This window comes from Eupeodes corollae, chromosome 1 (genome assembly GCF_945859685.1).
Source record: "Eupeodes corollae chromosome 1, idEupCoro1.1, whole genome shotgun sequence".
Lineage (NCBI taxonomy): Eukaryota > Metazoa > Arthropoda > Insecta > Diptera > Syrphidae > Eupeodes > Eupeodes corollae.
In genome coordinates this window covers 68633568-68650025 of record NC_079147.1, presented here as the reverse complement: position 1 = coordinate 68650025, position 16458 = coordinate 68633568, and the positions used below count along the sequence as shown (strand labels likewise).

The window sequence follows — 16458 nt, the reverse complement described above, 5'->3', positions numbered from 1 at the left end:
GACGGATCTAGAAAGTAAAGAATTTCCGTATTCGGATCACCTTCCCATTTTTGTAACATTCCAACGGCGGCGCTTGCAACCAAATGATGATGAAATAACTAGCCCGCAATCACTGCCCAGACTTAACTGGAAGATATCTCAAGCCTCAGCATTCAGACAACAATTCGATGGTAGACTACAAGCACATCAAAGACCAGACTTTCAAATTTTAGAGCAAACCATAAATTATTCTTACCCCCAACAGCAGCCTCGCGGAAAAGGATGAAATTCAGGAAATGAGCCTTGGTTTGATCAAGAATGCTGTCTTGTAAAAACGCTAGGGACTTTTGGGAACTGGCTTGGGACTTAAATGGAAAGCAACCAGTAATACACAAACAAATCTGTGTGCAAATTCACTTTTCCTTCGCTTCAAAGATTTACTAAATCCCGAAACAACATTAGCAAACTGGCATTATGCAGTTCCTCGATTTGAGAACGAAATTTTAGACCCAGAATTTAGTATGCTTGAACTCGAACTAACTTTATGGACACTAAAAGATGGGAAAGTGTCAGGTTCAAATGGTGTTCCAGTAGAGTACTACAAATACGGAAGCGTCACACTGAAAGAACATCTGGAATTATTATTTAATAAAGTTTTTGAGGGGAATCTTCCGGAATTGAGGACTGCTGTAATATTCGCGATACACAAAAAAGGATCCTTGTTGGATGCAGCGAACTGTAGAGGAATCTCTTTTCTAAATGCAACATATAAGATCTTCACAACAATGTTACAGAAACGACTTACAAGATGGATTACAACGCAAAATGTGCTAAACGAGTGTCAACCTGGTTTTAGATCCGGATACTCTACAATCGACAATATCTTTGTCCTCAGGAGCCTTGCCGAAAGCTTTTGCATGCAAGGTGTAAAATTGTATGTATTTTTCATTGATTTCAAAGCAGATTTTGACACGATCAACAGAGGTGCCTTATTTCACAAATTGTACAATCTGGGATTTTCATTGAAGTTTGGCTCGAAGAGTTGTACAGAGGAAAACAGGCTGCAGTTTGGAATGGAGCCGAAATTGTTTAATCAGCTGTTCTGTCAGATACCTACATACCCCAGTTCCTGGATACCTTTGGATTCCTTTTTGACATCTCAACTGTTTTGATCAGCTGTTATTTTACACGTAAAACACTAACAAAAACGTATCCGGATACATCTGTCTGAGATTGAACGCAGCCAATATGATTACAAATATAATAATGACTTACAACACTTAACCATTCCTGTGTGCGAGTAATGTCAAGAATAGAGTGGACCTACAATTTGTATGTCAAATCTGAACAGCTTATTTAACGAAGCACCTTTCATGCCAAGAATTACTCTCGGAGTCGGTGGTGCAATTGGACACTCTTATATTTTTAAACTGACGCAGGTTCAACTGCTAAGGTGAATGGATTGGGCTACCGAGGTATGATTTATGATTTGCAATGCCCTGATGATAGAGCTACGTACCACAAAAGCTTCGAAACAAAATGAGGAATGGTTTTTCATGGTCTTGTTATTTCTGGAAAAGGTCATAACAATTGGCCTCTTTTTATTAGCTGCCACAAGGAATATAAGGTCAATGCCAAAGATCAGGGATTCAAGACCTTAAGCATATGGAATGGATGGTACCTTTTTCCTTTGTAAATGGCATAACCTTTTCTTGACAGTGAAATAACAATACATCGATTTAAATTAGAAAAATAACCGTTTTTTTGAATATCACAATAAACCCTCTTTTTGGAAAAAAACCCTTTACCTTGGATACCACCTTCCTTTAATATTAGCCTCCTTTTGAAATTCACCTTTTTTTCAAAACTAGTTTGGTGATGGCGGTTGTGTAGCCCTATCAATATTTTTCCAATAACAAAGTACCTCAGTATAGATCCTCATCCTCTGTGTGTCCGAGATACAGAGAAAGAGACCCTACCATAACCATCACCATCACCATCACCGTCCATGACTTCACTTCACCTTTCCGAAATCCAAAAAGTGAATATATATGCATATATCTAAAACGAAATAAATTTTACAGTTAAGTTACTTGGACCATGTCGCACGAAGACCACTTTGGCAAGCTGGCTTGGATTATGGTCATGGAACTGGACACGGCGTTGGTGCATACTTGTTTGTCCATGAATATCCACCATTGATTAGTTCAAAAGCAACCACCAAAGCTCTCGAGAATATGTTCACGTCCAATGGTAAATTAGTCTAGAGTCTTATTCCTGCTTCAGTTGAAATTCATTGACAGAATGGATTTGGCCTCGAGCACACCCCAAGACGATATCATATCCCAAACAGATGATACAAAAAAAAATCTAAAGCTGCCATTTTATGTTTCTCGTTTTTTTTCTTTATTGTTGCTTTGTGTGCTTCCAGAACCAGCATACTACAAGGACGGTGAATATGGCATCAGGATCGAGGATGTCATTCAGGTGATTAAATCGGATATCGAAAATGCGTTCAGTGGAATGGGAGGACTCACATTCAAATCAATTACCTACGCTCCACTTCAGACGAAGCTTATCGATACAAATCTCCTCACTAAAGAAGAGGTAAGTAACACTTAAGGGTGACTTTGAGCTTGCTCCGCTGTCCCTTTCTCTTTCTTTCACTGGGATTGGGACTGGGACTGCGTCTCTGTCTCTGGTTCGGGGAAGGCATCCGAGTATAAGGACTGTCGAGCGTAAACAACATTTTCCCTAAAGCCGATTTCTGTATAGCTTGCTTTTGCTTGGTTGATGCTCAAGGCTCAGTCATCATAGAAAGGCGGGCTTGATATGGTTTTGGGTTTTGGGGGTTTTGTTTCTTTTTTCTTGGAATTGAAATCTATTCAATGCGCATTCATTTCAGGCAAACTATGTTAATGCTCACAACAAGAGGGTGATGGACACAATCGGACCGATACTGCTTAAGCACAGATTTATGGACACCTATCAGTGGTTGATGTCGGAAACAAGACAGATTTGCTCATGGGCATAGTATGGTTCTGTGTTTTTGTGTCTCTACGAGTATTTGGAGTTGGAGATGGACTCTGAAGTTGTTTTGTGCTTTTTTGTTATTATTATTTTTGTTTCGTTTTTTTCTGAGTATAATGATTGATGTGGGTCTTGTGATTTATTTTACTATGTACAGCTTTAAGGAGAATTAAAGAACTTAACTTAGATGGAATTCCATTTGTTTCATTATGTTTGCTGGAGGTTTTGCAATTCTTGATTAATTAGGGCCTGGAGGTTTTTTTGTTGTTGTTGTGGAAAAACACATAATGGACAGGTCAGAGCGTCAGACAGAGGATGAAGAGTGTCAATGTGCAGGGATTAAGAATATATCAAGTGAATGTGGTACAAAATATAGGAACGTTGACCATTTTCTTCCGATAGACGATAGGAATGTGTTGCTCATTTTCGCATTTGCGACACCTGACCAGACATTTATTCATTATAGCTTTAAGGGTTGCGGTCAGGACTTCCTAAACCTCTGTGGCTTATTTGGCAAATTGAAGCATTACCTATGCGGTGCCGTTGACACATCGCCACAAAATTTTTAGATAGATGTCTGTCGTTTATATGTACGTCCGTACGTTCGCGAAGTTTTTTCGTCCTCTACATCTCAAGAACCAGTAGAGATATCGACTTAAAATACATTTTCTTTATACAGATAATAATGCAGAAAGATGAAGAAAGGACTCTCAAAAAAATTGAGAGGGTGTTTTTTTTTACAATAGCAATTCGAAAAAAAGGTGAACATTTCGGTTAACCCAAAATATCTCACGAACCAATAACGCTAGAGACTTGAATTAAATTTTAAATTATATATTGTAACGTGGTACCAAACAAATATGTTTTTGAAAAAAAATCCAATTAACGGTTTTCTTATAAATCAAAAAAACTGAAGAAAAGATTGTCACCTTGTAATTATTACGTATAAAAAATGATTTCATCTCCAAAACAACTTTGTGCAACGAAAAATAATGTTTTAACATTTGGTTAAATTATGTGAAAAATCAAATGAACTGTTTTTTTTATAAAAAATAAAAAAAAACAGTACTCAAAGTTGATAAAAATTGAATTTCGACTCAAATATCTTTCCAAAACTTGAGATTATTGCTTCAAACTTATTTTATAAGAAATATTGTTTCCAACATTCGGACAAATTTTGAGAAAAATCGAATTGAAAGGTTTTTTTACAAAAAAAATAAAAACCTAGAAAAAAACAAAACATAGACTTGGTAAAATTGTACAATTTATTGAAATGTCATCATAGGACATAAACCAATAAATTTCCTAAGTATAACCTTACACTCTGCGTTTGAGAACTAGGGCCTAGTGACTGACAACTCTCAACCGTTAATGTGTGCGAGTACTATTGTCATGGAAGGGACCTACAGTTTTAAGCCGAATCCGAACGACAAATTTGAGAAAGCACTTTTCATGACAAGAATTACTCTTGGAGAATTTGTCAATTCCTCGCAAGAGCCAGTACCCGTGAAAGAAACTTTTGGTGGCATAGGCAGGGATCGAACCCAAGACCTCTCGCATGACAGTCTATCTATCGCACTAACTATCATCTCACGGGTACTACACTCTGCTTTTAACTTCCACATAAAATAAGTTCCAAAAAAACCACAAATTCCAAATGGACATTTAAGACGAAAAAAGATGCAAGTGGTAATATCGAAAAATAAATATAAAGCTAGATTGGTCGTGAATGGGTATTCGCAACGTCAAGGGATCAATTATCAAGAAATATTTTCTCCCGTCATAAGTTACACGTCCATAAGGGTATTTTTAAGTTTGGCTGTACGATATGAATTGGATATCGATCAAATGGATGTGGTGACTGCTTTCCTGCAAAGTAAACTTAACCATGAAATTTACATGAATCTCCCTGAAGGTTTCGATAATGTTCAAAATAAAGTATGTAAACTCAAGAAATCACTCTACGGTCTCAAACACGCTAGCAGAGTTTGGAAAAAGAAATTGGATGAAACTTTAGGGAAAATTAGACTTAACAATCAAAAACCGATCCGTGTATTTATTACAAGACAAACAGCTCAAATAAAACTTTCTTTGCTATTTACGTAGACGACATACTGATTTTTACAAATAACAAAGATGGAAAAAGAATTATTAAAGAAAATTTGGCTAAGATCTTCGAGATGAAAGATTTTGAAAAAGCTAAATTTGTGCTTGGTATGCAAATAACTCGCGATCGTGAAAAGGGAAAGTTATGGATAGACCAACGGACATACTTATAGAATATTCTCAAGCGATTCAATATGGAGGATTGTAATTCGGTATCCACACCCTTAGATATTAACCAAAAGCTTATAAAAGAAACATCAACGAAGCAAACACGAACTGATTACATGAAAAACGTTCCATATATGTATATATTGGAAGCATTTTATATGCAGCAAAAGTAAGTCGCCAGATTTATCCTTTGCAGTGGGGCTTTATCAAGATTTAATAATAATCCTTCAAAATCTCATTGGATAGCGGTTAAACGTCTTTTCCGTTATATAAAAGGAAGAATAAATTACAAGCTATAATACACTCTAGACATTGAAAGCTGTTTAGAAGGATTTTCGTATGCTGACTGGGCTAGTGACTCAGATGACAGAAAATCAACTACAGGTTATCTCTTTAAATACAAAGGAGGACCTGTTTCGTGGAATGCAAAGAAACAACTTACTGTCGCTCTCTCCACCACAGAGGCTGAGTATATGGCCTTAGCCTCCACATCTCAAGAAGCACTTTGGCTTCAATCTTTATTGCGAGAACTAATTAATTGGAATCAAGAACTTATATTGCAATGCGATAACAAGAGTGCAATAAACATATCTAAAAGCAACGTTCAAAGCACATCGATATAAGGCATCATTTCATTCGAGATCTTATAAAAGATAATAAATTAAAAGTAGAATATTTGAAAACTGAATAGATGCCTGCTGATGTTCTAACCAAAGGACTCCCTGCTACAAAAGTATAAAAACCTTGATGGGGTGTTGAAAGTTGAGATTTGATACTTTGTTTTTAAATACTTAGTTTATTTTATCGTTAGGTATAACATCGTACAAATTTTTTTATGTTTGATCTATTGAAAATAAATATTATTACTGTTCAGAATCTTAAAACATCACTTATGTACAATATTATCTCTACCTTCAGTTTATCGTACGAAAACTATTATCAACATTATTTCTGCAAAACATTCCTCAGGCAAGCTACAAGTCTATCACGATTTGCATTTTGAATTGTAAATAAATATTACATAATTTGATAAGGAACCCTTTAACACAAAATATAAAATGGAATTGTACAGAACATAAATCATAGAGTAAGTAAAGTTCTGCTTCCAATTTAATTAAAAAAAAAAAAAACGTGATCAATTGTCATTTTGATATAAGTTGACTTGATTGTTAGGGAGATTTTTGTAGATTTACTTTCCAGTCAACTTTCCAATAAAGTTGCCTTAATAAAGCAGCATTCACATGAGCGCGACCAACGAACTACGAATGACTTACAAAATGTGAGTTTATATACGTTTGAAGACATATTTCCACAAAAATTCTTAACAAAACGATAGCAATATAGTATCTATTTGATTTATGATGCATACTTTTACTTTTCAATATCATATATTAATACATTTTAGAAAACAAATATATTCGTAGCGAAAAAAATTGAAGTTGATACGAACTGTCAAACTTTATTCGCGTTCCACATTATCCACACTCCCAACGAATAAAATAATCGCGCGTACTTAATCTAAAAAAATCATTCTTGTTTTGGTTGCGGTGGTCAAAGTCAAAATTTATTCGCGACGAATTAAAAACTCTCATATGAAAGATATGTCAAAATCGACGAATATTCGTTCATTCGTTGGTCGTTGGTCGTGCTCATGTGAATTATGCTTAAGAAGGCAATATTTTGGCAGCTGGCCAATTGGATATTAGAAACAATTCTTACTTTCAAGTCCCTGAACCTAACCAACTTTTAATTCCGTTCAAACCATTAAGTAGGTCATAGTAACTCTTATGTAGAACCTAAATATTTATGACTTTAGTAACAGAAAACAGGAAAACAGATTCTATCTACACAATCCCAATCTAAATTTCAGTTCAAGAAGTTCTAACAGCAAAATAGAACCTTGTTGAAATTTACGCTGCAGACGATATGTCGGTCACTGGTCTACAAATTTTGACTTTATAAAAGTATTCCTTATGTAAAGTATTTTTTTTATGTATTTATATGTTCTTAATAAAAAATCAATTACTATGAATTAAAATTAGATTGACTTAAAAAAAAAAAACAGTTTTTAGAAAAATGTAGAGGATTTCCTATGTTTTTTCAATCCCCAACAGGACTCCTTAATATCTTTATAAATAGTCTAACAAAAGTCCACTAACATTGAAGCGTTCCAATGGCCTTGATACCGCTTTTCCATATTGGCGATGTCCCGATGAAAGCGCTCACCGTGCTCATCGCTAAAAGTTCCGAAATTATTCGGAGAGAACTCCAAGTGGTAATGTAAAAAGTGGATTTTTAAAGACATATTATATATTACAACCCAATTGTTGGTATGACGAAAGCATATTTTCGACTTACTTGTCACTCCTCTTATTTCCCAGAAAATGCGAAAATCATTCCAGGCTTTTTTTTCCTCACCGTCTAGAACCACGTCAAAGTTGACATCTTTAAAAAAAATCTCTTTTCTGCGAACCGACGAATTTGCCTTCTTTGGCTTTAGCCTCACTTATTCTTGTTAATTTTTGGCGAAGGTATTGAAAAGCAGCTCGATCACTGTCGATTGCCTTTACGAAGTTTTTCATGTTACCTAGCTTTATATGCAAGGGCGGAAGTAACACCTTTTGTGGATCAAGTAGAGGGTCATTTTCTGTAGACTAATTGCAGTCCAAGCAGCATAGCTACGACTTTTAAATCCCCGCTGATTTGCCATTGGTGTTCCTCATATTAAATCAGAAGCAGAGCACTTTTTATATGTATTCTCATAAGACTAATTCGTATGAACTGCGTATGTAGCAATACAGCTTTTAGGCTTAACTTATAGCTTTCTATGAAAAGGTGCTCGCCTGGGGCACAGCGATCCAGGGGCGCAGTGTCCGCAAGCATAATTATAACATAAAAAAAGAGGCTGGGATGCGACCCACACTGATAACTTCCCATCCCGTCTTTCCATTTGTCTTGCTTAAAAGTTTGTCTATATGTACTCGTATCAATTTTTACCAAATTCATGTATACTATTTTTTGTAGATTTTATTTTTTATGAAAAAACGGACTGTTGAATTTTTATATAAAAATTACTGAATATCGAAAACAATATTTTCTGTAAAATAAAATAAGTTTGAAGCCAATATTTTTAATTTTTGTAAAGATATTTTAGTCGAAAACCAATTTTTTGCAGCTTTTGTTAATTTTTTTTAAGTTTTTAATTTTTTGTACAAAAACTGTCAATTCGATTTTTTTCAAAATTTTACTGAATGGTTTCAACAATGTTTTTTGAAAGATAAAAGTAGTTTAAAGCCAATATCTACAATTTTTGAAAAGATATTTGAGTCGAAAATCAATTTTTACCAACTTTAGTTTTTTTTTGGTTTTTAATTTTTTGTTAAAAAAACTGTCAATTCGATTTTTTTTCAAACTTTAACTAAATGTTGACAACAAGATTTTTTGAAAGATAAAAGTAAATTAAAGCCAATATCTCAAAGTTTTGAAAAGATATTTGAGTCGAAAATCAATTTTTACCAAATTTTATAAATTTTTTTTTTAGGTTTTTATTTTTTGTAAAAAACTGTCAGTTCTATTTTTCTAAAGATTTTATGAGATGTCAAAAACATTATTCTTCGTTGCACAAAATTGTTTTGGAAATGAAATCTTATTTTAGTCGTAAAATTTTGGAGGTGACAAATTTTTTTTTCAGTTTTTTTGATTTATAAAAAAACCTTTAGATGGATTTTTTTTCAAAAAATGTACTTCTTTGATATCACGTTACAATTTATTATATAAAATTTAATTCAAGTCTCTAGCGTTTTTGGTTCGTAAGATATTTAGGGTTAACCAACATTTTCACCTTTTTTCAAACTGCTATGGTAAAAAAACCACCCACGCAATTTTCTTGAGAGCCCTTTCTGCATCTTTCTGCCTTATTATCTGTATAACAACATTGATTTGAAGTCGATATCTCTTCTGGCTCTTGAGCTATGGAAGACGAAAAAAACGTCGCGAACGTACGGACGTACAAACGTACTTACACACGCACGCACAGACATCTTTCTAAAAATCTTTCTTTCGACTCTAGGGACCTTGAAATGTCGAGAAATGTTAAAATTTTCAATTTGACAAATCGGACCCATTACAATAACTTCTTATAGGAAGTAAAAAAACTATATAATAACTGAATGTAACTTTATTTTCTTTTACAAAGTCCCTCGAAGCAAGTCCCTGAAAATTTTTTTACGCTACGAATGCGAATGCGTTTACATCATGAGCCCCGAACGAAATCAAAAAAGCATTGCCACACAGAAATACTAATTTCGGAGTGTCAAAATCTCTTCACATGGTTCATTACATTCTAAAGGCTCGGAAGAATTTTCGGATCCAAAAGATTATGTATCTTTTATTCCTCTGATCGAATTGTCAAGGCCAGTCAGTCTTATTCCACCTTCTTCGATGCTGCTAAAAGAATGCATTTTTTTCGTGCGCCACCTGTAGCCTTGCATTCTTTTTTGTTCTCAACCATTTTTCTCTTGATATATGCCTTCCAATCAAACCACACCTAAGAATTGAATTAAATTAAAAAAAACTTTGGACTCATCTATTCAATTTACTTTTCTCCAGCTAGAGATGTCCTTAGAAGGTGGGCCTAGGCTATTTAACTTTGTTTTTACTGCTTCCCAAAAGGAATTCACTTCCTCCTTAGGGATTTTCAAAAATCCTTGGGCAATTTCAATTTTTTCTTGAAGCATTTCATGAAGCCTTTGGAAATGCATTTTATTTGTGACAACTTTATTTGTCCATTTCACGAACTCCGAATTTCGTAGCAAATTTTTTTAGTACGACGGGAGCAATGCTACTTTTTTTTCGGGGAACTTACTACGAATCAATTACGACGGGGCCTGTGATATGGCTGAATAGTTTTGACTGTTTTAATTCTTAACACAAAAACAGATGGTAAGTGCGTAGGACAGTCAAGCCAGAGGTCTTGGGTTCAATCTAAAGTTTTTTTTGTCACGAAAAGTGCTTTCTCAAATCAGCCGTTCGGAATTGGCTTAAAATTGTAGGTCCCTGACAACATTACTCACATACAGGAATGGTTGTGAGTTGCAAGTCACTAGACCCTAGTTCTCTACCGACTGTTGCCCCACCTATCAGAAACTCATCTAGATGCCATGCCACCTCCATCAAACAAAAACACCCAAAAAAAAATTTGCTTTAAGATTAATTATAAATCTTTATTAGTTTGATCGTTTTTGGTCCAAAAATAAGTTAGAATACACAAAAGACAGTGTATTTTTAATTGTTTAAATTTTAAGTATATAGATTATAATGTAAGTCGAGTAAATATATAAATGTATGTTTTGTATGAAATATAAGAAATTAATAATAATAATAAAACGATGGCATCGAGAATTCAAAAATTCAAGAATATAACAAATTCAAGTTCTTCCAGTTGCCTTAACATAGCGCGGAGATTTCCTTGTTCCAGCTCCAGGTGTGTTGGATTGTTTGTGGGGAGTCCTTCGCCTCGATCCTCCTCCAGCCGAGTTTGGGTTGCGACCACGTCTCGGAGAATTCACTCCACCAAAATGATTAGTTCGCTTCTTTGGAGTTCGTGGACTGTTATTGGAACCTCGGTTTTGGTTCGAAATGTTCTTGAAGGAAACGTTCAATGGCGACATCTTCGACAGTAGATTCTCCTCGTTCACCATCGAGTCCAAGAACTGCTTACTGGGCACCTTGGCAGCCAAACACAATCGCTGACGCTTCTGAATATAGCCCGGGCTCTTGGCGGTGTTGTTCTTTTTGCGCACCGATGGTGATTCGTCTGTTGGGGGTAATTTGACATCGTCGATCTTGTTTTTCAAGTTCAATGGCGCTGCGGGGAGTCTTATGCTCCTGCGGCGGTTGTTTGTGGTGTGTGTCGTTGGAGTCGCCGGTGGAATGTTCTCATTTTCATTGCCACCTAAACCATCGAAAAGCTTTGCTTTGGCCATAACCATTCCGGCGTTCTGAGTTCTCAATCTGGCAATCGATGCTCTTCCATTGATCTCATCTTCTCCTGGGGTGGCCAGAATTCTTGTGGAAACCAACCTCATTGCCGAGGCCGGGGTACGATTGTTTCCCATTGCCTTTCTGCGAATCGATCTCGGGGGCAACATTGGTGTCTTCATCTCAGCAAATGGCTCGGGCTTGGCTGCTGTAACCGGGGTCGAAGGAATACACTCCTCTAGGGACTTGTGTTCCATGTCAAAGTTGAGGGGTTTCTTGGAATCGAAGAAAACCTCTCCAGCTGTCCATTTCTCATCGGTGTGTGGTGGATTCCTTGGGCTTGGACAAATCATCTTCTTATCATCAACGGGAGTGAGAGTGGGAGTGCATTGTTGGGGTAGACCAGTGTGCAGTGTATTGGGACGCCCTCGCTTAAGATTACACTTGGAGCAGAAGTCTTGTGTCGCTTTGGGTGGGTAGAGGATGACTTGCTTTGCGGCAGTTGGCTTCTCCGACGTGGAACTGTCGTGCCAGGTCTTGTTGCGAGTTAGCCTGGCCGCCTCCCTGGATCGTCTCCTCATTGTTCCTATCTTTCTGGCACTCGGTGAACGAATGACACGATGCTCCGAGCTTCGTCGGATTTTCAACTCGCGACTCAGGCGCTTAGCTAGATTTTCTGTGTACGGCGATGTGAGTCGCTCAGTCTCCTCCTTGGTCTGTTCGTATTCATTCAGGACTCTCTCCAGACCACTCATGCTGCAGTTCAATCGATCGTCGTTGGACAGATGAGCCTGCTTCATGCTTAGATCCAAATCATCACCACTCGACAGGGAGCTCTGGATTTTCCCAAATTCTTGGGACATTCGGGTCTCAATTGCAGACACTCGTTCGATGATGGATTCGTAGTAGTTCTTGGGAACCCGCACAAATTCTCCGTCTGATGTCTCGCTTGTGTTCTTCTCCACATCAGCGGTTGTTGAGTCTGGCACAGAGCTGTCCACGAAGCTCGTCTGCTCAATGACTGGGAACTCGACGCGTGGGAAATCCAGCTTTGAAATGCATGGCATCGAGGCAACTGGCGATAGAGGCTTCGTTATGGTTGAGGTGGGTTCCTTTTTGTCGGTCTTCTTGTTGCGAGGCCAACCCGATCCGACGATGCTCCAACGTCGTTCCATTGAGGGCAGAGCCGGAGCTGCGGGAGATGTTTTCTTTGTTTGGCGACGTCCACCCAGACTGAGACGGGTCTTCTTGGACTCCCTGGAAAGACAGAAAAAACATTAAGAAAGTGACCAAAATTGCGTTGGATCCAAACTTACTTTATGAGTGGAGTATTGGGCAAGAATCCACCACTGTTGCTGGGCAGCAATGCGAGTAGATCTTTCCTGAAAGAGAGGAGTGCACAATTGAGGACACCACTTGACCAAAGAACACGCCTAAGACTTACTTCTTCTTGGCACTGAAGGCACAAACAGGATCTGCAAATTTCCTCTTCTTGGACGACTTTGAAAGACAAGGAGTTGCGGCAACTGGATTCTTGACCATTGGGGGAGTTTTTGTGGCTTCCGGAGTGTGACCGAGGTTCTCAGCGCTGCCGATGGCTCCTCCAACCATCTTCCTCAATCCATTGAACATTTCTGTGTACACAACAACAAACAAAGAGAGAGAAAAAGAGAAAGAAAAAACAATTCAGTTGAATAACATGGATCAGCGAAGCAACAATTACGAGTAAGCGAACCGCTGCGTCTTTTCTTTTTCTTCTTCACGTCCAGAGCTTCCACGGACTTCGATTTTCCCGAGGTTTTCGAGAAGATTTCGTGGATATGGAGCTTGTCTACAATGCATTCGGGGACAGTTCCTATGGCATGGGCATTCTCGATGAGAAGTTGAACCATTTTGACGTGATTATTGAAACGCAGACTGGCGATGTCGGGAAAGGGCATCAGGCCGGGAGTGAAAATGATGGCCAAATTCTCGACTGGCATCTTGTTCATGTGGGAATACAGGGACACTGTATTGAGGAATTGGAGGAAGAAGGATAAGGTGTTGATAGTGAGCGGTGGAAGCAGGAGGATGGCGAGGAGAATCGCTTTGATGCGATTGTCGCCGATTAGGAGGCTGCGCAAGAGGGTCTCTTGTATGTAGGATGGGAGTAGGGGTTCGGGGAGTTCCCGGAAGAAGGACTTGACGACATTTGCCACGTCTATGACGTGATGGGTCTTTCCCAGAGGTAAGCCCGCTTCAAGGCTTATTCGGATTTCTTTTTGTCTTAGGGACGAGCCCGCTTTGCGAAAGAGACCTTCGGTCTCGACATGCTCGAGTATACGATTGCAGGCGTCTGCGACGAAACGTGGTATCTGGACAACGCTGCCGCTGGCCAGAATCACATCTGTAAGTTCGAGGAGATGCAGATGCGTGCGAAAGATTCGTTTGCGACAGGTTTTTTCCTACAAAAAACAATATTTTTTATCATAAATTGATAATTACGAATTTAGGGCACTAGGAATCTTTCAAATCTTTACCTGAGAGGGTTTAATTTTCTTATCCTTGCGATATTTGACTCCGATTTCTTTTAATTCTTGTATCACTAATGTGGATAATTTCTCACGATCATTCACTTCGATTATTTGCATTTTGTATGGTTTTCTTCTAGATTAACATACAACTTGGTGTTTTAATTGTTTTTCTTTTATGTTTTTAAATAAATAAATAAATTTTATAGAAATTGTGTGAAAAATTATGGAGAATCACTTTTTTTCAAATCAAGTTTTTTTCACTAACGGCGGCTTCTTGTGAAATGTCAGATTAAATTTGTATAGCGAGAGTCGATTTGTAGAACGAGAGTCGAAAGGGATCGCAGCTGGCTGTCAGTTTCTCGTTACTTAAGTACAGAACAAATTGTGTAAGGGTGAGTGAGGTGAATTATCTTGAATCTAAAAAGTAGCGAGTTATTTTAATTTTTATGTTCAAAATAATAATGAAGTTTGGGCTATTTAAATATAGTTCATGAACAATTAAATCTTTTTGAGGTTAGCAAGCATTCAAAATAATTTTGGTCAGACAATTTCTGTGTCTAAGGCGAAAACACATAGTAAAGCGCAAAGTTGCCTGCAGCCTTAAGTTGCTTAAAGTTACTTTATGTTGCATAAAACAGCATACAACTTTTAGATTTTCATGTTAAAGCCTAGTACATACTTCCTCGTGAAGTGAACGTTCACCAGTGGAGAAAGTGAACTTTTGACATTGCTCACTGGTACACACTTGTGAGTACACGTTGTGAACATGAACAAACCAAATGTCAAAGCTTCACCAACAGTTCCCGTACATTTTGCACGTGAATTGCCCGTGAACGAAAACTCTCCACTTTGTTCTCCACTCAGCTTCACGAGCAAGTTCACATGTGAACCAAAAACTGAAATTTGTATGGGTTCACGAGATGGTTCACAAGTATGTACTAGGCTTAATCAAGAACCTCAAGATTTTCTTTATGCATTGACTTTTCGTAAGCTGACCATACAACACACGACAGAGCTAAAGATCCAACTGAACACAAGATGATCAAATATAGACCAAAATTCAAATCAGTTAAACTGATGTGGTGCGGTTTGACTCTGTCGACTTACTTTGATTTGCTATATTCGTGTAACTAAACTTTTAAAATTCTCGAATCCTTCAGACTCAATCAATATGGATTTCAATGATTGCTATAATTAGTAGTCGTACATTTTTACTACTTTAATGGAAGTGGATAGATTGTAACAACATAAGAAACTTCGTTGGCAATCGAATTCTTTTCATATGACATTTATAACAAACTTGGAACTTTATTTCATTATTTTTACCTTAATAATCAGCTGCAATTTTGACATAAGCAGCCTTGAATTGAGTGCAATAGACATTGGGCAGATTCAGCTGACATAAGAGATTTGAAGGTAAGGGAATTTTGCTAGTATCTGATTGGCCAGCTGCCAAAAATTGCCTTCCAAATAAGGTAACTTTATTGGAATGTTGAATAACTTTCTAGTCAATTCAACTTATGTCAAAATGACATATGATCATAATTTTTAATTTAACTGAAAGCTAAACTTTATTACTCTGTGACTTATTAATTTTATGCACAAAAATATTTGAAGTTTCATTAAAAAGGATGCCTTATGGAATTGGAAAAGAAATGGACTTGTAGCTTGCCTGAAGAATGTTTTGTAGACAATAATGCTTTTGGCAGTTTTTACACCATCAACTGACAGTAGAGGTTAGTGAAGTAAGGTTCGAAGTTTGAAGTTTCTAACACTTAAATAGTTGCCTTGGTCATGTTCTTTCTGCATTTAATTTGACATTTGTCAATTTTAGATTGGCTGCGTTCAATCTCGTGTTGGATAGGGTATCTTGGATAGGGGGCTTTTTAGATACTTTGTTGAACGAGTTGGATAACTGTATTGAGATAGCTGTCAAAAAATATAAACATCTTTCAGCTGTTCCCAAACGGCAGAGGAATATTTAAGCTTGTAAGTCAAAATTGTTGTAAGATAAAACAATTAATGGATAATTCAACTGATTTGATTTCTAATTTCTTCCCATCAAAAATTGACCCGTATTCTTCAAGAACTTTTGCAATTTCTTGAAAAATTGTTCGCCGCTGGTTTTTTGGGTCTCGGAGCTGGTCCTATCTTTTTCTGCACTCCTTCAAGAAGAGCAAAATGGATATATGTTCCCAAAAATTAAAAATGGGAATAGAGTGGTTCTTCTTTGGTTTTGAATCATCTGAAAGAATAACTTATCTTTCCTTTCAGCGACCTTATTTGCTTGTAGCTCCACAAGCTGTCCGCCTCTGTCTGCTTTTATACATAAACACAAAAAAGTTAGACTTATTTATTTTTTTTTGATTTTCTTCAACTTCAGAATGCTGGACACTAGACTGAAGGTAAGACCTAGCAAATTGGTCATCTACAAAACGAGAACAAAACAAGTCAATTTTGACGTTTAAGAAGAAAGATTACCTTCTAAAATTCGGAGGCAAATAGCTTCTTCATCGTCCATTATGTACAGAACATCCTCAAATACAACTTAAACTAACATTTTTTTTTTGTTTACAAACAAATAAAAAAAGCTGATATCAATGTTCAATTTTCTTGAAATTCAACCATGTGTTGAATCAGCCGTTCTGTCAGATACCTACATACCCCAGAAATTCGTTAATAC

General features: G+C 37.0%; 2 protein-coding genes across 3 annotated transcripts in view; one reads left to right on the top strand and one right to left on the bottom strand.

Annotated features, from left to right (window-relative positions):
- LOC129941908 (xaa-Pro aminopeptidase ApepP-like) overlaps positions 1-3284 on the top strand; it is a 63577-nt gene extending 60293 nt beyond the window's left edge. The window contains exons 10-12 of the mRNA XM_056050677.1: positions 2064-2232; positions 2411-2586; positions 2885-3284. Of these exons, the coding sequence (XP_055906652.1) occupies positions 2064-2232; positions 2411-2586; positions 2885-3013 (474 nt within the window). The 3' untranslated portion in view covers positions 3014-3284. The remainder of the gene's footprint in view (positions 1-2063; positions 2233-2410; positions 2587-2884) is intronic.
- Positions 3285-10480: 7196 nt separating this feature from the next.
- Positions 10481-14040, bottom strand: LOC129942370 (uncharacterized). Of its 2 annotated transcripts, none has more exons than XM_056051266.1 (5): positions 13782-14040; positions 12986-13706; positions 12707-12896; positions 12579-12644; positions 10481-12519 (listed from the first exon to the last, which is right to left on the bottom strand). In XM_056051266.1, exons 1-5 carry the CDS (start codon positions 13890-13892, stop codon positions 10710-10712), a joined length of 2898 nt encoding a protein of 965 aa, XP_055907241.1. In that variant the 5' UTR covers positions 13893-14040; the 3' UTR covers positions 10481-10709. The 2 variants fall into 2 exon arrangements, with proteins under 2 accessions (XP_055907241.1, XP_055907243.1); XM_056051268.1 differs by having other exon boundaries at positions 12998-13706.
- Positions 14041-16458: the final 2418 nt, after the last annotated feature.